General features: G+C 39.8%; 1 protein-coding gene across 4 annotated transcripts; it reads right to left on the minus strand.

Annotated features, from left to right (window-relative positions):
* Positions 1 to 8: 8 nt before the first annotated feature.
* Positions 9 to 24,516, minus strand: srpk1b (SRSF protein kinase 1b). 4 transcript variants are annotated; one of them, XM_061042045.1, is made up of 16 exons: positions 24,438 to 24,516; positions 23,752 to 23,806; positions 9,477 to 9,604; positions 9,247 to 9,355; positions 8,704 to 8,791; positions 8,496 to 8,583; positions 6,988 to 7,094; positions 6,698 to 6,863; positions 6,092 to 6,117; positions 5,771 to 5,996; positions 3,724 to 4,152; positions 3,051 to 3,136; positions 2,784 to 2,891; positions 1,947 to 2,016; positions 1,709 to 1,801; positions 9 to 1,430 (listed from the first exon to the last, which is right to left on the minus strand). In XM_061042045.1, exons 1-16 carry the CDS (start codon positions 24,448 to 24,450, stop codon positions 1,246 to 1,248), a joined length of 1,977 nt encoding a protein of 658 aa, XP_060898028.1. In that variant the 5' UTR covers positions 24,451 to 24,516; the 3' UTR covers positions 9 to 1,245. The 4 variants fall into 4 exon arrangements, with proteins under 4 accessions (XP_060898028.1, XP_060898026.1, XP_060898027.1 ...); XM_061042043.1 differs by lacking the exon at positions 24,438 to 24,516 and adding an exon at positions 23,910 to 23,949; XM_061042044.1 differs by lacking the exons at positions 23,752 to 23,806; positions 24,438 to 24,516 and adding an exon at positions 18,463 to 18,618.
* Between the last annotated feature and the right edge of the window lies 1 nt (position 24,517).

The raw sequence follows: 24,517 nt of genomic DNA on the forward strand, positions 1-24,517 counted from the left end.
CTTTCTAATTAGATTTTGAAAAAATGTTTATTATTGCCTACAAAAAAAGAGACAAATTAAAAGGGGAGACATGGACAAAAGACTTTGTAGAAAAAACAGGCAAAATGGTTCAAAGGGATTTTTTAAAGCATCACTACAGATTCTGTTTTTAGTACAATCTATTATTCTTAGATACGACGCCACAATGTGCAGTGAAAGAACATGAAATGAAGCTCAGATTTTTTTTTCTTCTCATGGCTCGAAATTAGCTTTAACATTCTTCAAGGCATCTTCAAAAAGTGTCAAATAAAAAAGCTCATTTTTTGGGAAACTTGCAAGTCTCTTCTAGAAACCATGCAAATCTTTCTCTGCAGAGAGGAAGAGCCTGAAGGGACTTCCTGTTGGTACACGGAACATTTAGATAAAAGTGGGAAATGACATGAAGCCTTTATGAACATCCCGGAATGACACCACATGAAGTGTTCTCCTGCAGACTCTGAATGTACAGCAGGAGTTTATCATACTATAATGTGCCAAGTCTTTCTTTTGACAACTCAAGAAAATGCTTAGGCTAAAAAATGAGATTACAGATGAGAACAGTTTGATTTCTGATTTCTCTCAGAAGATCCAGTTACTATTATAATTTCTTATAATGCTGTTTTTTTTCTGTATATAAATGTACAAAAGATTTCCAGATTAAGCCATGTTGACGGTAATGAGATCATTTCAAGTCTCTTACCATGCCCGTTAGCAATATGCAGTTAACAACTGTGAGCACTTGGTAAACACTTGACGGCTAAAAAGGGCTCGCTCAGCTATCATAGGTGGTAGAACAGAGACATATTTGGCTCATGTATGACCTAAATGATTAAATGTAGAAAAGTGCAATTCCTTTTATGTGTAGCTAAAAAGAACTAATGTGCTTCTGAGAAAGAGCTGGAGTCAGAAAAACAATCGAGTGAGGTGGATAAGTTCTAAGCAGCCAGTAAAAAAAAAAGAAAAGTCATAAATAAAGGGGGAAGCCCAAGAGTTCCTTCTATCACCAGTGTTATCCAGAACAGGACCAAGACTCGGCAGCAGCCTCTCTTTATATTGTGTTCATGAACGTGTGTGTGTGTGTGGCGGCCTCTCAGGACTACAACAGGAGGATGCAGGCACAATGCAGTCACAGGTTCTTGCAGACATGAATGTGTTTGCTAACGGGATGTTTTGAAGCACAGGATCGTCCTTTCACAATGCGAGGGTGACAGTGTGCACGGGTGGCCTCTAGGACGTGAGCCATGGGTGGGTGAGGCACTGGGCCGCCGTGGCCCTCCTTTCAGGCACCAGGTCCAGCATTGGCAGCAGGAAGCTGCTGAAGTTGTGTGCCTCGTCTTTGGACCACTCGTACTTTTCCACCAACACTTCAAATAATCCCCATGGCTTCAGCTTGGTGATGTGACGCAGGTCGCCTTGGAGGAATAAAACATTTAAATAGGAACACTGAGTGTCAAAATAAATCAAAACAATCTGTGATGAACAGTAGGTTAAAATACTTATGCTGGATTGCTGCCATTGATTCTAAATAGCTGCATTAAATGTATTTGGAAAGTTCTGTCCTCTGACAGAGCAGATGGTTTGTTCCCTTGAGCCTCCAGGTGCTCAGTCTGAAATATTAACCTTTGCACCTTTGTGTTGTCTAAGGGTGGACTAGATGTGAGCTACATAGAGCGTGTGGCAGGCTGTTTACCTTTCTTGGTGAAAAACTCCTTAGAGTATTTGCCTGCCAAAGTCAGCTTCCGAGGAACTTTACCGAGCAGCTCTATGATCAGCGCGATGTGATCTACAGTGATGGGAAAAAAAAGTCAGACAGTCCATAAAGACACTGAAACATTTACAAAGTGCACGCTAGTGTGTTCACTGTATGAATCCCCCAGTTAAAACCTGTGGTGTGGTGTTTGGGGAAAGGTGACCCAGAGGAAACTGACCTTCATCTCTGGAGTAGTCTTCTCCAGAGTGGGGCTCAAACAGATAATCTCCAGTGGCAAGCTCGAAGGCCTGTAGTAAAACATGTTCACTATTATTATAGCCCAAGAAGGAATGACTGTTATTTATAATTTGTCTGTTACAGTCTGTCATGCCAAAACCAGGAAACACTTTCATATATATATATATGTGGTCATACATACATACACATTCTCTCATTCACCTGTATTACTGTCCACTGCACCTAAATCTGTATAGTATGTTTATATCACCTCAATAAGTTATCGACCTGTACAATATGTCCATATTCTGTATATTATCTGTAATCTAGTATAGCATGCTCACTGCACCTTAATCTGTATATTAAACACTGAAGAATATACTTATATGTATATTTATAGCATCCCATTAATCCAGCCATCCATATAGACCCAATACTTCACTTTTTTTTTGTCTACATCTGTAAATTCTGTAATTACTGTACATAGCACAGATTGTTGCACTTTCTGCTTATTGCACTTCTGGTGAGATTTCGTTACTCTATACTTGTATATGTGTAATGACAATAAAGTTGATTCTCATCTCATCTCATGTGTTGTATCTCATGTCTTTATGACCTGTGTTCAAATGGACATTATAAACATTTCTGCCTCCTGCAGTTTTACTTCTGATGTAGATCATGCACAGAAAAGACAACATAAGACATCACATGTGGTTAGAAATTCAACATGTTTTCAGCCAACAATCAAAATGTAACAAATTGACTTAAAGTTTAAATATTATAACAGTTTCTGACACTGCGTCTTCATAGTGGTACAGTGACTGTATGTGCGTTTTACCATGCAGGCTGTGCTCCAGATGTCTGCTGGTGTACTGTAGCCGGCTCCCGTTAGCACCTCTAGAGAACGATACTGTCGTGTCTGGATGTCGTCTGTGAAATGTTTGTGCTGAAAGATAAAAAATAAAAAGAGAAATGCTGAGTAACAACTGAAGGGGGGGGGGGGTGTTTACAAAGTACTGCTGACTGATTTAAAGCCCAGTGGGGATTTGAATCCCAATAGGATCCCTTCATTGACATTCAAAAAAAGTGGTATTTTTGCACTCACCACCCAGCAGGCGTTTCCGAGGTCAGCGATCTTAACCTGAAGCTTGTCAGCATTGAGAGGCTCCAAGGGGTTTACTAACAAATTGCCTGATGAGCATGTTGAAGAGAGGAGAGGCAGAGGAGGGCGAGATAGACGAGCAGAGGCAACAATGTTAGAAAACCTCTGACACCGGAGAGACAAGGAAACTCTAAGACACTCACAACTTTCCGGTTTGCGCTGAATGATGAAGTGAGGAATAAAGGGATGCATATGATTTATTTATGTTTGTTGCATTCTAGGTCCTCCTTAACATAATATTTAGGAGTAATTGTTATTGATGTATGAGCCTTTTATAACACAAACTTTTCTCTTCTGATACAGTCAGTCATTTTTTCTGAAAACAGTAGAGCCCACTCTGACTAAGTGAAAACTCAGTTTTATTTCCTCACTTCAATGCATGTTGTGTTTCTGGACAAATTAAAGCAAACTTTTGCTCGTACAGGATTGCTCAGAAGATGATCAATTACATGTCTGAGCTTGTTGATATTATGCTATTAAATGTGAATCAGCTGTCTAATCAGGTATTATTCAGTCCAAAGTTTGTGATACTTTAATGAATCAAGCTTCCTGTGGCGTCATTAAATGACTGAAATAAACAGTTACATAAAATTAATACTGCTTTCATTTAACTTACCACACTGGCTGTCTTCTTCTTCTTCTTCTTCTTCTCTTTTGGTCTCCCCTTGAGTGTCCATCTCCTCCTCCTTCTTCTCCTCCTTGTCTGTCTCCGTCAGCTCTACACTGACAGATTCAGGACAGAGAGAGGCCGGGAGCTGCTGCGGGTCGGCGTCTTGGTCCTCTGGTGAACCGTTACAAGTCTGATGTTCCTCTTTGTTACTTAACGTGTCCGGGGAGTCTGTGTTACTGTCAGGTTGGTTGGCATTCTCTTGGTCCTCCTGCTCCTCCGTCGACTTCTTGGTCCCTTGTTTCTCTGGACTGGTCTCGCTCTCCGGTGGGGAGGCAGAGCCGTTGCAGTTCACCTCCATCTTGTTCTCCTCCACCACAACCTCACTGTTTTCATTCAGCTCGGGCATCTGCAGGGGCTGCTCATCAGGAGGGGAGTCTGAAAAACACAGATTGTGAGTTATTCAACTGCTTTATTCATTTCTGCATTAAGTCTATCCTGATAGTCGAGCCCAACTGATATGGGACTTTACCAATGTGGAAAATGAATTGATTTTACACCAGTATGAAGTTGCTCAGAAGGCTCAAAGAATATTTAGTCAAATGATACATAATCAACTTATTTAAGAATAGATCTTTGTCTGATCAGCTGTGGTGCTCTGCTACATGTGCTGCACGCAGTAGTCAGGACTACTGGAGCATCTTGAGATTAGACTATGAGAAAAGTAGAACTTGTGGAGGAAGTACTGAGAAGTTGTACTTGAGAAACCAGAGTTTAGTAATACCTTTATCTAAAACATCTTAAAGGTTTTGCACTGCACTGCACTGAAAAACACTTCAGTAAAAGTACAAACACGTTTAACTACTAAGACATAAGGCAGAATGACCCATTTCAGAATATTGAGTATTATATTTAAAGGCTTTATATGTGATTTTTTGATCCAGCAGATGTCACCCTTTAGCACCAGCATGAAAGCAAAACAACTTGCGGTGCATTGTTGTGTTAGCATGCTAATGCTAGCGATCTTTATTATGCTCGTATCTTCACACTGCATGTAAATTTACCTGAAATGAGCGTGATCTAGAAACACAGTTAAGCAGTGAGTACAGTATGTTATTCTTCTTTTCTCTAGTCCCTCAATTAAACAACTTTTATACGTGAGGGGAGGAGTCAGCCGGCCGTCCTGGCGATGTAAACAAAGTGAAGACAGGACTCTGAAAACATCACAGACAGTGGGACTCGGGTGTTACACCCATTGTAGACAGTCATGACTCACAGAGTTATTTTCAGAGGATATACTTGATTTCTATTATATTTAAGTGTGAAAAATCACATAGAAAGACTTTAATTCAAACTCTAGACAAATAAACATGTCTTTCACTTCTGTTCAAAAACTGAGTTGTATACATTTGATTATTTACCATACTGTTACTGGGTCGCCTGTGAATTCCTTCAGCATACAATAAATCTGTAGAAGCAATGAAACTCTTTAATCCTTGAGGGCTCTGAGTGCTGTAATTTAAGGAGTTATTGCCCTCTGCTGGACAAACTGTGTGATGACACCAAAGTATTATTTTCAGCATTTGTTTTTTCTATCTTAAAATAAAATACATATTGAAAAAATATGATATACATATTTGATAAGATCACTCCATCCAATAATATTGGCCACCATAAGTATTATTCTGTCTTCACTTAAATGCACAGTATGTAAAATTCACCGCCAGGGGGCTCTCAATCAAAACAATAACAAAAGATGACGTCGAGACTAACGGGGAATCATGGGAGTTCTCTCTTCAACAAGACACGTCCCGTTACAACTATAAAATTACGGATTTCTCTGGTTTTGATAACTGTTGGAAATATTTGAGGTACTCAACAAAAAATTAGGTTTAACATTTTGTATTAATTTAGATATTTTAATGTAAACATTGTAATACAATTCGACATACCGGTACCTCTAATATGAATCAAATATGCCCTGTTATTGATTAGCCTTAATTTCCGAAGTGATCGACTGTGCTCCAGTCAACACAGGATCTGGCTGCTTGTTTACCTGTGACAGTATGGCTAGAGATGTCCTGCAGGGTAGCTGGCATGGAGAGTGTGGCTGAGGAGGGGGTATCTTCAGTGGCCTCTGTTGTCGTCTCCTCCTCATCCTCCTCTTCTCCTTCAGGTACTGCTCCCCCCTCCATGTCCTGTATCCTCTTCTCTAGAAGCTCTGCCTGCTTCTTTTGCTTCTTCTTCATCTTCTTCTTTTTGTTCTTGGACATTTTTGCCATCTTAGAAAACAGAAGAGGAGACAGAATAAGAACATGTTTTAACCTGACATGCCTCTAAATGCGTTTTGTACGGTGTTCCTAAAAACAGAACTTACTGGTTTGGGTGCTGGGGCTGTGCTCACTGTTGGAAAGAGGAAAAATCAGAGGGTTACATTAGTTGATGATATGCATATGCTTTGCCTTTCTATAATTAGTATTCTGTTCGGGTGGCTGAGTTGATTCACTATGAGCTGCTTTAATAGAGCGTCTCTGCTGCGGCACCCAGCTCGTGGGAGTCACACACTCCTCTGATCAAGCTGGTTATTTCCATAACCGATCCAGCGGTGACTCATACCAACACAGATAAACACAGCGAAATGCTCCTCCTTTATTAGAAACCTTCCAAGCTTTATAGTCCAAACTCTCACATCAAATACACAGAGGATTAAATCACAGAAATTAAACGTTTGTAAATTACAATTTTATGGGCTGTGTTTGCCTCTGGACATTACAATCTTTAAAACGATTAAAGACATTTAGTCAAATCAGCCGGTTGGTAATGTTCGCAGTGATTGAGTGATTTAATTTGAAAACCACAGAGTGAATAACATTTCAGTCTAACACTGAGGCTCAGGACTTTCCAACCCTTATGTCATCAGCAACTTGCCGATCAAACTACAAAAGCTGCTCAGTGGAGTGCTGATGAAAGCAAAGGTTGTGACCTGCAGAGCCCGAGGGAGGCGCAGCGCCAGACTTTTGCCACTGTGTCGCTTCAGCGGCCATTTTCTTGACGTAGGGCTCGTTGACAGTCAGCAGAATGTTCTCTGGTTTGATGTCTGTGTGGATGATCTTGCACTTGGTGTGGAGGTAGTCTAAACCCTGCAGGACCTGCAGAGAAGAAGAGTGAGAGTTACAAAAAGGCGTTCAATGATCTTACTCCTGGATATGCCAAATAATCAGAACATAAACTGTTAATATAAAGAGAAATTCTGTCTGTTTAGACGTGCAGTACCTGTTGAATGATGCTCTTAACACAAGGTTGGGGAAGGCCTTGATAATTGGACTTGATGATCCACTTCAGGAGGTGATACCCAAGCACCTCAAATACCATGCACACATCTGAGGACAGACAGGGTCAAGGACCAACAGCACAATACTTCTCTGACCATCTACAATGCACCATCAGCAATTCATTTTATTATATATACATATAAAACCTACACAAAACTACACATTTTCCTTTATGAGAGAAAACACCATATTACTGCTTTGAAACTTATACTTGTATGTTAGAAACATAACTTCAATTCCCATCAGGCAACTCTACAATTCACTTAGCAGACGCTTTTATCCAAAGCGACGTTCATCAGAGAGTAAGTACAACACAAGCAAGGATCTAGAAAAAAGGGAACAATGTCAGTAAGAGCAAACGATCAGCTTTGAGTCTGATTGGACACACAGGTGCTGACAGGAAGTGACCAGAGGCAAAGCACAACATTGAGGGCAGTTCTTGAGAGCTCTAATCAGTATAGAAACCATCTTATAAGTCGTCGTTATCAAACAAAAACCATCGTCATTACCATCATCATCATCAATAATATGGAGACCATCATCATTAAGTTAGTAGGTATTCATGAAAGAGCTGGGTCTTTAGCTTTTTCTTAAAGGTGCAGAGGGACTCTGCAGATCCAATGGAGTTGGCAAGCTCGACACCTCACGCAACTATGTGAAAAAAGTTTTTTTAATTCAACCAATTAGTCTTAATGCACCACACATCCTTGCTTATAACGTACTTAATGCACATAGTTGGACTTCGGTGACCTTGGAAAAGCTCCACAGTCATAAAACTGATTTGCTCCGACTGTGAACGGTCCTTCAATAAATGTAACTCGATTAACCTGAGGATATCTGGGCTTGTTGCCTGAACACGCAGCGGCAGAGTGGATGGCGTGGGAGAGAGAGATAGAGAGAGTGTTAGTGCATCAGGGACGGGCGACACTTTCAGACGTGCCAAAGCCAACAGCTAAGCGAACGTAGGATAAACATCTGTGAACCACTTATAGCAGCAGCGGGTGTGAATAGTGGATAGAAGATGTCACTGCAGAATACATTTAAACTCAATAACTCTGGTAGAAAGGAGGCAGAGAAATGTTAAACTTCAAAGAAAATGCAGACTAATGTGGCCTTCAAAGCAATATAACGGATGAGCTACTGTCTAACCCGCAGCGTCTTTCCTTTGCACATACAACACAAAAGTAGTGATTTGGCCTGGAATGAGTGTAATCAGTACGTCAAATCCATCACAATGAGACAGAAACAGCGGGGGATAGGAAATGGAAAGAAGCCAAGCACAGTGGGCCCTGTTGCCAACGGTTTACTTCCTTAACAGAAAGACTGCACCAGAAAACCTATGTTAACTTTCACTTGGCACAGTTGGGTGAGAACGCATCTTTTTAAGGACAATCAGTGGAAAGTTTCAGCTCAGTTTGTAAACAAAGTTTCTTCCTCAACAAAGGATACGAGTGCCGTTCATGCCAGAAATTTTGAAGTCGTCTAGAAGTTGCACTACTCTCTCTCGGTTGGGGTCACTGGGATCTGTATTTCTCACCTAGAACACAAACATGCACACAACCAAAAAGAAATAAGCAATGTTGTGAAAGTAGCGAGTGCTGGATTATCTGGAGAATAAGCCAATATAAAAACACGTCATGAAGAGATGCGCCCTTACCGATTTGAGCAGCTTGATCTCATCCAGAGCCGTCTCTGTGTAGTGCTCAGCACTTTTCACAACTTTCATGGCCACAAAGCGCTTTTCCCTGAAACAGAACAACAGAAACACTGTGAATGAGCTCATCAGACACTTATTAACTTTTCTTTAAAATTGTCTTATTTAATGTTCTACATGGCTTACAATATCGTCAAACCTTTAAGGCCATTTATTCATAGAAACTGTAAGAATGACTTCTTATATGTCTGCTCTGCATCTTTTTACAAAGATCGTTCAGCATATAATCTATAAAAACACACAAGTAATACATACATCAGCAGAAGCAAGACATTCCTCTTAACTATTGACCATTATATATTTCTGCATGCACACTCCTTACCCTTAAGCTACAGCTAAAGACCCTCACACTATTTTAGATGCTTCTTTTATATAGAAATAAAAGCACACTTCACTGGGATATTGTAGCAGCCATTGCTTTGTAAAACTATAAATCTGTACGTCGCAGTCTAAATGTCACACAGTGAAGTTCAGGAGTCAACTTACTGGATGTCCCAGGCCAGCCACACGGTGGAGAAATGCCCCCAGCCCAGTTTACGGATCACATGATATCTCCCATTGAACAGATCCCCAATCTTCACATGGTGATATCCACCTGAACAAAAACACATGCACAAAAGTCATGAAGTTTAGTAATAGTTTATTCACGTTTATATAAAAATGAAAAAAAGAACAAGTGTGATTTCTGAAGAGCGTAAAAGTGCGGTGAGCCCTACCTCTGCAGTAGTCGTTGGGGTCCTCCTGCTCGTCGTCATCAGAGCCCAGAATCTCTTCATCCTGCTCTGGGAGCGGGGAGTCTGCCTGGCCCGGCTGAGAGCCACTTCCATGACCATGAGGCTCTGACCTGAGTGAGGGTGACAAAACAGAGAGAGAGAGAGAGAGAGAGAGAGAGAGAGAGAGAGAGAGAGAGAGAGAGAGAGAGAGAGAGAGAGAGAGAGAGAGAGAGAGAGAGAGAGAGAGAGAGAGAGAGAGAGAGAAGAGAGAGAGAGAGAGAGAGAGAGAGAGAGAGAATGGTGTCAGTAAGAAAGAGAAGTCATGTAAAAGACACAAAGATACAAAAATGTGACATGAGTAGGGGGGAGCATATGGGAGAAAAACCTGACACTTTCAGGGCTGAAAGGCGTAACCATGCTCCCAAATTGATAAGAGAGATCAGAGAATTGACACCCTGACATGAGATAAATCACTATCAGTCACTGTTACATGACTATTAACATGTCAGAAGTAAACGCTATTTTCCAGGATGACTCAATGTATTAGTGGAATCACTGACAGCATGCACTGCGGGTATATGCAAAATACAAAGTCAGAAAGCCCAGCACAGAGACACCAATGGCCTGTGAAGGGCACAGACACACTGCAGCACTAAAGTGGATCAGAGAAGGAAAGTGTCCTGGTTCGAAGAGCTGCAGCACAGCAGGACTTTTTCAACTCAGTCAGGGTTTTTCCCTCGACAAGAGAATCCAAAGTCACTCAAGCCTTTGTGATACACTTCAATTGAAAAGGGGGAAATGTTAACAGGATGCCAATTATCACAACAATTGTAAAAATGGAGAAAAAAAAGCACCTCTAAGTATTTCAACACAGTCAAAAAGATCTGATGTTATGAAGACTGACACTTCTCGGTGAAAACAGCGAATCCAGAAAAAGATAACTGCTTGATTGTGGGTTCTAATTCCTTCAGTGTTCATCTTCCTTTTTTTTAAATAAGTCCATAGGTTTCAAATAATGTTTTTTCTTTTCATATATTTGTTTTTACAAAAGATTTAACGTAACCAGGCTGTACACATTTTTTTCTTACAAAATCGAGTTCATACAGTTTAAGAAAAAATTACTTTTTTTTTCTCCATACAAATTGGAAATTCTGTGATCAGGATAAGTATCAGCAGGGAACAAATGTCTGTAAATATTTCCACTAGTCTTCTGTATCATATCTCCTTCTACAGTTGTTTTGCTTTTTTATGAGCAGTTTTATTATTATCATTATTAATAAGTATTGTTAGCAATGACCAACTCACTCACTTCTATTTCAGAACACACAATGGCATTTTTCTTTAGAGAAATCAGTGTGACTTAAATTTATACAAGACGTGAAAATAGGAGGTAGAGGGAGGGAAGAGACGTGGGATTATTTGTCTTCAGAGTCACCTACTGCGCCTGGAGCATTAAACCAAAATGTATGAAACAATGAGGCTCCTTCCACCAGGACCTTATATCATCAAACATTCATTTTATTGCTGAATAACTGATGGTGATTTAACAATGCTTAAATGGGCATGCTGTGTTGCGCGATTCTAAACGTGTTGGGTTGAATTATTCAAACGAGTCCTACAGTTACTCAAAGAGGAAAGCTTGTTGGAGACTGAGTTACAGAGACCATGTTTGTTTCAAAGAAAAGATTTACACAGGAGTCTTGTTAGAAAGTAAACAAGTAAAACAAGAGGCCCCTGCAGAGGGGACGGTGCAGCATGAAAACGACAATCAATCACAGGAGAGCATACAGCTGCACAAACTGTTAACTGGGATTATGGCATACTCTGTCAGTAACTACTACATGCCGTGGTGGACCTAAAAAGAATTTCACACATCACCTGTCTCTGTTTTTTTTGGTCTATAACATTAATTATTGTTTCCCATGCACTGAACTGCTTTTGGTTGGTGTTACGGTGCAGTCTCTTGGTGCTGTCCATGGTGCTGAAAGAAAGGACTGCACTTACACATGTATGCATTAAAACACTTGTACCCTTAACCAATCAAAACCGTGCTCAAACTAACCATACGTCATGTATGTGAATTCAAAGCTTACTGCAGTAACAGCTTTTAAATGATGATGATGATTTTGTACCTGCATGCGATTTTGTACCTGCATACACAAAATTAGGTTAGCGTGAACTATGGGACCGGGAACTTTATACTGTACAAAGATTCACTGCTTAATATGAGATATCGATGACAGGGATAACAATACAGCCCAACGTTATGAGGCAATCTGTTATGAATAGTATCTGCAGGGATGTACACGCTGCTTCATGCTCCGTCACTCTCTTTTTTTCTTCTTGGCTTCTCTGTCACAGTCCTTTTCCGTCTCTTAGCCTCAGCTATTGTATCAAATAGTACCGAGACCGACTAACTGGCTAGTCCTGTGAAGCTGTCCGCACTTCTTGCGAGAGAACTGTGACCTATTAATCTTACATAGTGCTATAAGCAGGCGACCAGGGCGAGTGGTGGACATGGGATGGACTCTGTCCTGCCTGTTGAAAGTCACTGTGCTATTAGATCGGCTTTGAAACTAATATTTCAAGATGGAAAAGTGACATATTTTTGCTTTCAATTCAAACTTTTGCAACGTGTGGATTGCAAATGCTCATACATCATGATAACAAAATTGTGATTGATTGCACAGAACGGATATGTTTTTTTAATCTCTCAAAATATTTAAACATCTTTTTGGAGTTCTGCTTCTGTGAGGTTCTCTCAACAAAAACAGTTGTGGGGGGAAAAAAAAGAAGAAAGAACACCTACAAAAATCAGGATTGAAGACTAAATAAACAAGACAACGAAACTGAGCAAACACTCCTGAGCCCAAGACAAAATAATCCCACATTCTTTGTTTTTCTTATTTGGAGAACCTCATGAGTCTTAAGACGCTTTAGTGAATTACTGCAGAGGGCTGAGTTCACTTTGCACTGTTCAGGTATTAACAGCCAACAACTCCCAGCATCATCCTGCTCTCTGCATGCAGATCAGATGTTTTCCCCGCAACCAACACTTTTCTTTTACTCTTCTTCTCAAAGAAACACAGAAGGCTGGCAAACAAAAACCTATGACTATTTTGAGAGTCAGAGAGAAAACACATTTGTGCTACAGCTTAAATGAGTGAGTTGAACAGGTAATCCTGGATGGTGCTGAGGAGGATTTGGAGCTAATTAAAGAAAGTCGCATACTGCAGTGTTTCCCCTACCATTATATTGCCCCCCGCCCCCCCTGAAGGTCAAGTTTAAAAAAATAAAAAAATAAAAAAAATAAAAAAAATTTAAGATTTATTTTTGGGCTTTTTGTTCCTTTATTGTAGGGATAGGATAGTGGATAGAGTCGGAAATCAGGGAAAGAAGTCATTTAACGATACCTTTCCGATAGAAAAGGACAGCTGTCATTAAAAGTAACACATGAACACCAAGATTCCTTCAAGTGTTTGTGTCGTAGTGTCGGCATGTCGGCTTGTCCCCACCCCTCCAACGCTGTAAACACTGTACTGTATGATCTCCCAAAGTTATGAACAGACATCAGCAGCAGACTCTGAAACATACAGTGGCCCTTTAAATTAAACGGCTTAAATCATCTACAGTCAATCCTTTTTATATTGTCATTTCAAAGTTAAGGCATTCGTCTGCTTTCTTGGATTGAGGATTCTCTGCTGTGATTTGTTTAAACAATTTTAAAGTCACTAGGATTAACATGACTGAATAATCAGTTCATTGGCTTAACTCTGAACAGAAGGAGCACTTTGGAGGCATCTTAGCAAATCATGCTTACAGAGCTGTGTCATGCTCAGACGCTTGCACAACTCCACTCTTTGTTTGCACTCCTGAGGGGGAATAAGGCAGATAATAATAGGAAAGTCATAGTCACGACCAACTCTACGTTATTGATGCAGAGACTAATATAAAAACAAGAGAGTACGTGCATATTGAAAAGCAGCTTCAAGCACAGCAACTGCTTTTTTTATTTCAAATCCAAAAATCACAATAATATTGGCCTTGCAAATGTGACGGCCTAAACAAGTGACAAAGAGTTGTTTCATTACTGGTCGCTCTGTGCTCATAGATCTACATTTTCACCCATCTGCTGTGTGATTTCTCTTTTAAATGTTCAAAAGGAAAAAAGGTGTTGCTGGAGCATGCTCAAACATTTAGATTTTTCTGAATGTTTTCAATGTGTGTGTTTGACATGAGTAATTATGAGAGAAGACACAAAATCTTCTTCAACGGTTGTAAGTTTTACAGTTTTATATTTCATTACAGATACATAAAGTGTTGCCTCCAGTCTTTCTTTGGCCTTGACTGTGATTGTGGCTTATGACACTGACGCCTGATTTATATGATACACTTCATTGTCCCCTTGGGGTAATTTGTCTTGGACTCACTTCTCACTTACTTATAGCCTATGTATGTAGCCTGAAGTGCACCTCCTCAAAAATGTAACTATGCGTTGAAACGACGCAACCACAAGCCCACAAGGCTGTGTAGCATCGTATTTATAACATTTACAACAACTCAAGTCGTTTTCAAAAGTCTGCAGAGGGGAGAACACAGTATAATCAACTGCTGCTCAATATTTATCAGCTCCAACGTAATACGCTGACATTTGGTCGCCATGGTTTACTGTACACAAACAAGCAGAGAATGTGCAGAAATGAAAAGTGGCGACATAACAAGCATATAAATCCGACTGCCAGTATTGCAGAACTGCGTAGAAACACCAACACACAAGTATGTAGTGCTAACTATGGCGTAGGTCAATACGGTGTAGCTACGGTGTAGATTCGATGCAGAAGTATTAACCAGCTGGGGAGCTTTGTCAGCCCACACAGTGTTGCAAAGGAAAAGTGACTCCACATTTGTTTTTTTGTATGTGCACCTTGTAAACATGGATTGGAACAACACCTAGTTTAATCTTTTGTTTTTATCCAAAGTGATAGACAATTTACATTTCACGCTCCTGCTTTGTGTCTGAACTATAAATAACAGCAACAACACATCAGGTTTAGAGTCTTCTAACACCCATTAGAAAAAAGTTGTGAAAAATCGTGTCAAGGACTCTTCAACCCGAGAAAAAGACGAGATAATGACAAGATGAAATGCACCTCTTTTTAATATAAATCTGTTCATCTTCTTCATAACGCTGTTTATTCTGTATTTCTACAGCCTGGCTAATGTGAGGAACAAGTTCATTACAAATATTAAGTATCAAGCACGAAGCACAGCCACATGGACCCTCAATCCCCCAAAGGGGACTGTATCTAAACATAGCAGCAAAATGAAACCTATTTTCGGTAAGTAGGGAGCAGAATTCGAGTTGGGGGGATAACATGATGGAGGTTAAAGGGCCGATGTCAACATGAGAAAAAACTGATGTATTTTGAAAATGTGCATGACATGAAAAGGAATCATTCTGAACCAAACGATAGCATTAATGCATAAAATACCAAAATACATCAGATGATCATGCCTTTCTAGGTTGTGCAAGTTTTTGCCCTACTGCAGTATAGAGATAGTTCAATGCCCTACGATAGCCAGACAGCACGTACAAAAAGCAGGGTGATTCAAGGCAATGCTTGAAACACCTGCACCTATCTGAAGATGCCCTCTAACTGCCCACACTCACACGCAAACACATCCAGCTCTTACCTGCAAGAAGCCCGGATGCCCATGGGATGTGATGAAGGGAGGAGAGAGAGAGAGAGAGAGCTGGTGTTGACAAATGTCTCAGTTCATCAGAGAGGGAAAAAGAGCAATCCGAGAAACGAAAGTGGAAGGGGATGTAGAGTAAAAAGTAGCGAGGATTTAGGAGAGATAACTGAAAAGCAGAGATTATGGAGGAAAGCGTCGACAGACAGAAGCAATAGAGAGGAAAAGGAGAAGGGTGCTGGAAAGGAGCAGTGAGCCTGGAAGACAAGTGCAGAGATGAAAGGGAGAAGAGATGAAGAGGACAAATGAAGAAACTCTGCTGCAGACTTAGTCCTGGAGCACAAGGCGCCACTGCACACTCTCTCTCTCTGCCTTTTTCTCTCTCTCACTGGCTCTCTCTCTCTCTCTCTCTCTCTGTCTGTCTGACCGAGAACTCTCCTTGGCTGTCGTCAGCCTCTGGCCCAACCCCCTCTACTGACAGCTGGGAGATGATTGGGTGATGCAGACCAGCACTGCATTGCAGGTGAGGGACGACATCCCCCCTCGTCTAACCAAAACAACACCATTCCTCTTCCCCCTCCTCTGTCCATCAGCATCAACCTCATGTTGTACACCTGTCATTCACACTACGTTTTACTCATCCTTCTTTTTCAACTGAAACAGCAGTGCTTATCAGGACTTTGTGTGTATTATGGTCTGACCTCTGCAGAGTTTGCTTTGCCCGAAAAATGACTTGATGAGCCATGTTATTAATTTATTATATACATTTGTAATAATAAACCCTTACATTGAGAGGCGGAGACAACAAGAACTCAAGTAGCAGCACTGTAATTTTGACCACCGAAACTGTTGGATATTTGTTTTTAAGTCTGTCCGCTGTCTCTGGTTGCACATTGACCAATCCTCATACATCAATAATTCAGCACTGGAGGTAGCTATTTGGTGAGAAGATGCAAACAAGAAAAGATATGATGTAATTTTCTTTCCCTTCCCACTACAGATTCTGACACCTGGATTTAAGTATTGGCTTAGACAAAGTACCCCTCTAACACCTACTCAATAAAAACACTATGCTGTCATCGGTTAAGAAGCAGCACTCAAACTAAAAAGAAATACTTCATGGAAATATCCAGTACCTTTCAAATCTTCCATAGATTTTTATTATCTCTATTTATGACATGGATATTCCAATTCATTACTGCCTTCCTTCTTGCAAACGAAGTACACAGTAAGATCGAATTCAAGACAAAAAAAAACTGAACTAAAGCAGAACTATGAACATTGCTTAGCAAGCAAGAAAGGCACAGTTAATCAAATCTATGTTGTGAGAAAAAAAAATCAATTTGGTAGGGATTCAGAGTAGGGGTGGGTCGAATTGGCTTTTAATGAAAAGCTTTCTGACTTAATTAAGAATTTGGAATATTACAAACTCCTATACAAAATTTAAATTTTCAACTGGAGAATCTCTGTGTCTGTGCATGTCAGTGACATCCAGGCTTCAGTGTTGATTGGCTATTACTCGTGTGACATCTAGCAATCAGATCAAGTTGTGGGCAGGACATTAGGTGAGACAGAGTGGTGGGTGAAAACAGACCCAGAGGGAAAAACACACCTGCAGCTGAGCCAAAGAACAGCACCTTTTAATAAATTAATTTGATCTGCGATCTGTAAAATGAAACATAAATAAAAGATAATCTGCCAAATGCTGAATATCGACCCCCGATAATCTACCAGGCTGATAAATGGTTGACCTCTAGTTTAAAGCTTTTAAGTGCAGCCTCATTCCAACAGGACCTCACTACTACATTCCCAATCCCACCAAATCACACTTGCCTATGGGAAAGTGATTGTAACACTACAGAACCAGTTGACATCCCCATCCCTCCTGTGCACACATCTGACATGACAGAGTGTGTCAGTGTCTCCCGGTTTCTGCTGGCTGTTTTGTTTCCACCCATCCAGCTCTATCAGATCTCTGTCGAAAAATAAACAAGGGCACCGAGGGAAAAAATGCTCTTTGGGATGGAATGTGGCCAAAATGTCAACATCCTCCACCCCTCCCTCCATATAAAATCAATGCCAAGTGTTGGGGCAGCAGAATGAAACAGCAGCACAAGGTAACGGTGCTGTGGGTGCAATGCACACAAAGTGTAAATGAGTGTGCAGCAGCACCTTCAATTTCAGCCCTCCAACACCTGCTAAAGGATGCACATGTCTGACAAGAAACCATAGTTTATTTCAGTCTTCTTTGAATTCAATATCAAATGATATATCAATTAACTAACGTTCAAATCATGTTCTTCTCCCTTTCGATGTGAAATGCTAAAGAGTTAAACTCCAGAGACAACGTTTTATGTTAGAAGCACAATATCGTGTAAAATTGGCCTCCATGCAGAATGACTGAGAGGACACTACAGCTTTGTGATCCAGAGCACAAGTTAAACCACTACCGGTTTTCTCAGGTCATAAAAACAAATCTACCCTTCACAAAAAAACGAAAAAAACACAGCATCCTCATCCCCTGAAGCTAGCCGTCTCACTTTTACAGTCAACACACAAACGTTTCAATACATTTGTGCCGCAGATGGGATCATGTAAAAGACGGCTAATAGCTAACCTGGAGATGACCTGTGAGGACAGAGAGCAAGAGAGAGAAGCAGAAAGGCAAGGCGCTGTAGTGGGTTGCAGAGGATAAAAGGTTTGATGGGTTATGTAATGAGCTGCAGCTATGGCTGGGACAGAAGAGGGAGCGATGAAAGCAAAATACAGAGAGCAAAGAAGTGGTGAATACGCTGCAATACTGCCTAGTCCTCTTCAGAGTCTTGTGTGCACAAAACTGCACGTTACAAAATGACATCAGAGAAACAGACAGAAATAATAAATAAGCATTTTATGTCTAAAAAATTATGCAATTAAAAAAAGACATAATAATGCAAACATAAAATAAAATGGAACAAAATATGAATGTCTCTTTCAAAGGCTGGCAGCACAAATTCCTTGGGGAAATCATCCATTCTGTTCTTGCTCACTTGCAAACACACAAGCAAAACACACACTTTAAAAGCAGGTTGTCAGGAACCTCACAGAGCAAGAATGGTCAGCATACCTGCCCCTTAATGAAAAATGCATCAATAAGACAGCCTTACCCTGTTTAAATGCAGACACACTCGCACACTACTTTGCTGAACACCTCCAACTTTCACAGAGTCAACAAGTAGGACACTCGTGAGCTCAGATCTGACTTTAACGTCGCGCTCCTTCAGACTTTAACACACACAGGACTCACACTACTCACTTGCATGTCAGACCGCTGGCTAGCTTCACCACAGCTGTATTGATGGAGAAGATCCAGTCCAGGAGCCACATGGCCTAGAGGACACACGGCTACAGCTCTGTAACAGCAGCCTGTAAACTGAATTGAAGTTTGCACTCGGAGCTGGTCTGCTCTTGTCGCCTCTGGCTCTTGGACTGAACAGTGGCTGCTGCGTCCTCTCAGCACAGCAGCCACAACAGAGCGACTGACACGAGCAAGTGGGAGGGAAGGAGCGTGATGAGTGCAAGGGCAAGAGAGAGCGAAAAAGAACTAGAGGGAAAGGGGGGAGCTGATTTAAACTTGGTTGCTCAACTCTTCCTTAGTAGTCGTGAGAAATTTTGCATTTTCCACTGAAAAGCCAAGTACCCCCTCACCTTCAGATATAACATTTTGAAGTGTTGCAATAATGACAGGAGAAATACTGTGTGTTTGTACTGTTGGTTTATCATCTCTATCTAGGCTTGAAGCTGAGATTTTGTGCATGCTGTCCATTTAACTACTGAGAGTTATCATTGTTGCTCTGCGTAAACATGCCAAACCATCTGGCAAAACAACAGAGCCTTTATAGACTCACTTAAAACCCTCTGCTCCCCTTTGCCTTGCACATAACAATTATATAATGTTCTCCAATCTGATAAGATTTCCATATCTAGTTGAATCTGTCTAAGAATTCATGGGCATACAGAAAACTTATCAACTTTACTACAGCAAGGAGGACAAACCTCAGCCTACAAAGAGCTGGACAAAACATCCTTTCAGGTTTAAGCATTCATTTAGTAAGTGTTTTATGCTGCTGTGTAAAAAAAAAACCCATTACTTATACATAAGACAATCTACTAAGCCATTGTAGAAGTGGTGATGGTCCTCATTACTTGAAAAGCTTGAGGAGGATATAAGAATATAAACACTTATTGGACTTGTGACTAAATATAACACTTGACATGTTATGTCATTTTCATCCTGATGTCATGTTATTTTGGATGCCCTTCCACCAAGAGTTATGATATAATTAATTATGTGGTTACTCTATTTGTGCAGAGACAACTTTAAAGATTATCAGCAACTAAAGCAAAAATAAAACAGAGAAGACGGGCGTGGTGTTAGAGATGACAGCCATGAGAGGGATAGCAGCAGGTAGATGTAGTTAGATGAATGCATCTCTCTTATGAGTCAGGATATTTAGAGTACAGCGGCAAAAAATCCTAAGCACGCTTATTTTTGACTGAGGTTGAGATCACAATTATTAAACACGATTACTCATCAATTTACAACATCTGTATGTGAACCTACAGAGTCTTAACACTTTTGACATTGGTCAGGTGCCCTGCTCTGTTTACACAACTCACGGTTTACTTATGGAACTTTGACATGATTTTATGTGAGTATAATGGGTGTGAATGTTTAAGTTGTTTGAGCCTCTAAGCAAGGGTAATTTTTTTTGTCATAAATTAAAAGAAACAGGCTTTTTAAAACAAACAAAAGAAAACCAACAATATTATCATGTATTAAAAAAAATTATTAAAATAAAGAAGCTATGTTTTTGAGGTTCTATTAATGTACTCTTGTGGCCCAAACTAAAACACGGCATGCAGCACAGAATCATGTAATCTCGATTATCTTGTTCTCATGATCGTGGGAAAACAAAGAAATTAATATAATTAAGACTAATTGCCCAGCACTACTCAAGACTGTAATTTATAATAAAACGAAACCAAAAAATATAACTTTTTTTCTTCAAGTCATCAATTCAATGTATACAGACAAAAGAAGCGGGTCATTACAGACCACAGTGGGTTTTATTCCAGGCTATTTCATTTGTGTTAGTTTTGTCAATGCACAGACATTTAAGGAACTTATACATTAAGTTAATTTATCTCAGAAAACCACCAAACAAGACTGAATATTGAAAATATTAGAGGCCATATTTGCAAAACTCCTAGTTTAAAAGGCAACTCAGAAAGAATGGTGAAGGCTGATGACCTAAACAACACAGACTGTAGCTATGTTTACATGGACACAAATGATCGGAATAAAAGTGCTTCATGGAAACACGTCAATCAGAAGAGGCTGATCTGATTTGGAAAGAAAGGTCAATTTGAACAAGAGGGCTGGTTTTTGCTGATTGTTGTTCGGATCATTATCCATGTACACTTGATCTGATCATGTCTTCTTGGCTGGGCTAAAACAATTCTTACTGCACGTTTGCCCCTTCTCTTTAACTTTGCTTGTCTAGGGGTCCTGCAGACTTTTACTCTCCCCATGTTAAAAGATTTCGGGGAACATTGTGTACTACTGAGCTTGCAGCTTAATTAGGAAGAGAAGAAGAAGAAAAGTAAGAAAAAGTTCAAATCAAATACAGACATCCAGAGTCAGAGACGCGAGAATTTCTGTCGCATGGCGAGGGGGCAAGTGTAATGCATAATGATTGGAGGAATAGACACTTAGCAGAGAATAAGTTCAGTTTGAAATAGATTTCACTCCGGAGAAAAACTTATTTTACACAAGCCAATTCATGACATGTGCCTATTCGGGCAAATTAGACAGATTCTAAAATGCATGGAGATGCATTTCGATTTTAAGGGCTGTTAAAATGCATAATTTGAGTCATGGCCAGCTACTTCCTTTTTTTTGGCCAATCTGAAAAACATGGCAAAAATCTGTGATCCGAACCGAACCATGAGATCATCTAGAGGCAGAATTTGGGGTTTCCCATGGAAACAAAAAACTGTGACAGAGTGACTGACATGACAATGCCGACATTTCAAAATGGCCGGCATTGTTTTGCACGTGTGTCTTGTTCGTGTGAACCCAATATCTTATACTGTCCAGTCAGAGTCCACTTGTGAAGATGATTAAAACCCTTTCATCTGTTATCACGACTAATGTTGGCGCTCTCCAGTTTTGTGTGAGCTCAGCTGTGCTTTTGACTTTTTATACAGATGATTATCGGTCAGAGACACAAAGTCAGTACACTCTAAAGTATTCTGACGATACGGCTCTGATTGCTCTGTTAAGTAACTCTGACGACCCTGGGCTGCACTAACATGCTGTGAACAAAATGGTTAAGTGGAGTGATAAACACGCTCTAGAGATCAATACAAAGACAACAAGAGGAAATTGAATTCTGTTTACCATCTGATGCTCGCAAGGCCCCTATTTTCATTCATAATAAAACAATCAAGGAAGTGCATTCTTGTAAATATATGGGTGTAATGATTGACCATCTGTTGTCCTGGAAAGATCACATTGAATATGTAAAAAGACAAAACAAAGAATTTAAATTCCTCCGCGGACTGAGATCTTTTGGGAAGAGTCGACAAATTCTAGTTTTGTTCTTTACTTCTGTGATGTGTCCTACAGTACTTTAACACCTCATGGTGTATGTGTATGTCCGCAACTTTGAAGTCTAAACCGCTCCAACAGCTAAACATCTGCTCAAAGACGGTAGGCCAACAAATGCAAAGAATGAATCAGTCAAAGATAAAAACATGTTGAGGTTTGCTAACAGCATGGCCTCTGATCCTGACCACGCTCAACACACAATATGAACTGTTACCATCAAACCGGAGATTACACTCCTATGTTCACCAATCAATTTTAAACTTGAATGCGGAGTTGAATCCCAGGTCAAGGCAAGTTCAAGGCCTCTGACTATTTGTTTGGTGTTTGAATGTTGTATCTTTGTATCTTGTCTTCTTTTTTATGTTGCAAATGGAGCAGCTGTGAGGCAAGACACATTTCAGATCATGTCTGACAATAAAGTTCAATCAATCAATCAATCAATCAATCAATCAGTCTCATGTAGGGATTTAAGTGGTTTAACCAGTGGTTAACCCTCACGGTTAATAAATGCTAAAAAGGCTCTGCTACACTGCATGTTTATGTTCTCACTTGGGGAAAAAAAAAGGGGGGCCAGAAGTTTCAGTGCAACCTGCATGGAATGAAGACAGAGTTAGATCACTTGTTGTGCACCAGCTAAACGTGCCGTCGCTTAGCTTTACTATGTTAGAGGGACAGTGCAGCGAAGCTTTGCATCAACTTAAAATAAAAAAGTGAAGTCAGCAGTGTGGGGGTATTTCAGGTACCAGAATGACAAGACAACGGGACTTGTCTTTTAGTTTAAAAGGGAAATACATAGTTAAGATGTAGCTTATATTGAATACCCAAGAGACACAGACTTTGTGTTTCTTTTTTTTTTCATTATGAATTTTTATCACTGTTCAATTTTTATCTATTGTCCAAAAGGCAGCAAGTTTAAGTGATTTTTTTTTAACTTCACTTTTTTGTGCTGAATGATTTGATAACTTTATTATTCCTGTTTTTAAAAATGCAGCACATTCATACACATTTAATTTATTACAGACTGTTCATGTGACTTTATACATTAATAATGTTGTGAATAGAATGCAAAATAATCGTGATAATCGTGGTACCGGATTATTCTTCAGACTCAAGTTCAAAATCCATAATCGTTGCATCCCTAGTCTCATGAGCCGAGTGTATCGTCACACCCTTAGTAAAGAGACATTTGTTTCCTTAATTCTTCAAACCAGCCCAGCACTGGCCTTGAACTGATACAAGGTGTAACATGTCCAATCAACAGGTAAAGTTCAAAATGTACTACAAATTGTTATTGCTTATGACATTTGTTACCTATATATAATTCAGTTAAACTGGTGAACATCTGGAAGATGTACAACATTTTAAATCTCATCATTTGATAAACTGTTTGAATTTTGAACACAGTAATTAAGCATCATTTAATGGATTAAAGACGTTTCATCACAAGGTTTTCGTAAGAATATAGCATTATTTTATTATGATGATTACACAACTTCAGATGATATTTTTGTTTGTTGTTTGTTTGTCTATTCAGAGTTTTTGTGATTTATTTTACAGCACAAATAACAAATAAGCTATTTGACAGAAGGGTAAAGAAAACCTACAATGTAATCCAAAATAAACTACCAGTACTTAAATGTCAAAATTATTGGTGTTAGTTTTGTCTCAAACAGTAATGTAAAGGGGTTTTAAGTCACAAATTTGCAAAATCATTGTGATGCTGCCTCCACCAAAAGTTGTGTCAAAAACACACTTTTATTTCACAATATAAATGTTGGACAAAAACTACACACACTATTATTTCACTTTAAAACGTGAAAACCAGTTATAACGTAAACAACACAGCTGGTATGTGAAGCTGAGATGTTCTCAACCAAGATCAGAGGAACAGGTGGATATTATAACAAGCAGGAAATAGTTACTACTTACTTTTTACCAGGTTTTCTGGGCCTTGTCCTCTTCTTCCTTGCTTGCATTGCGAGTACTATAATTCAAAAAGAAAACAATGACTGTAGGTGGAAAAACAAGAGCTGCAAACCTCGCTGTTGTTTTGTGTTTTTTTGTAAATGTAAAGGCTGTTTACTGACTTTTCAGACAGACTACGTGGAGCATACCGAGCAGCAGATTTAAACTTTAAGGACATCCATAGCAGCGGTGTGCAGAAAGCATGTTAAAATGTGCTCTATATAATCATAGGAGTAGACCGGCCTTGGCGGTGTGTAACTCTGTAAGTTAGCTGCTAACAGTAACGTGGTGCCTCTCACTGCACATTACAATAATTATATTATTATATATCTGGTCTATTGTGAAGCCGAACACTGGTATAATTGTCAACACGTATTGGGACACTGTGTGTTATCGCTCACTCAAACCAGGATAAATATTTTGGCGCATACTTGTACAATGCAGATGCTAGTTTGATGGCTATAGCTAGCTTACACACATACACACACAGCAGAGCGCATGGTCTACTTTACTTTTCGACTGTTACGTGGACGTTACGTTACAGTCGTTAGAATACATGTACACTTAATTTTCCAGAGGAATGAACTAAATAAAAACGTGTGTGTTTAAAGAAGAAGGTGTAAAATACCGTGGAGCACTTTGAACGTTACCTTTTCTTTCCATGCTGGTAACCAGGCAGAAGACAAGCCGCGTTCACGGGCTGTTGGAAATGTCGAAATTCTAAAGTGCG

Source organism: Labrus mixtus, chromosome 7, assembly GCF_963584025.1.
Source record: "Labrus mixtus chromosome 7, fLabMix1.1, whole genome shotgun sequence".
Lineage (NCBI taxonomy): Eukaryota > Metazoa > Chordata > Actinopteri > Labriformes > Labridae > Labrus > Labrus mixtus.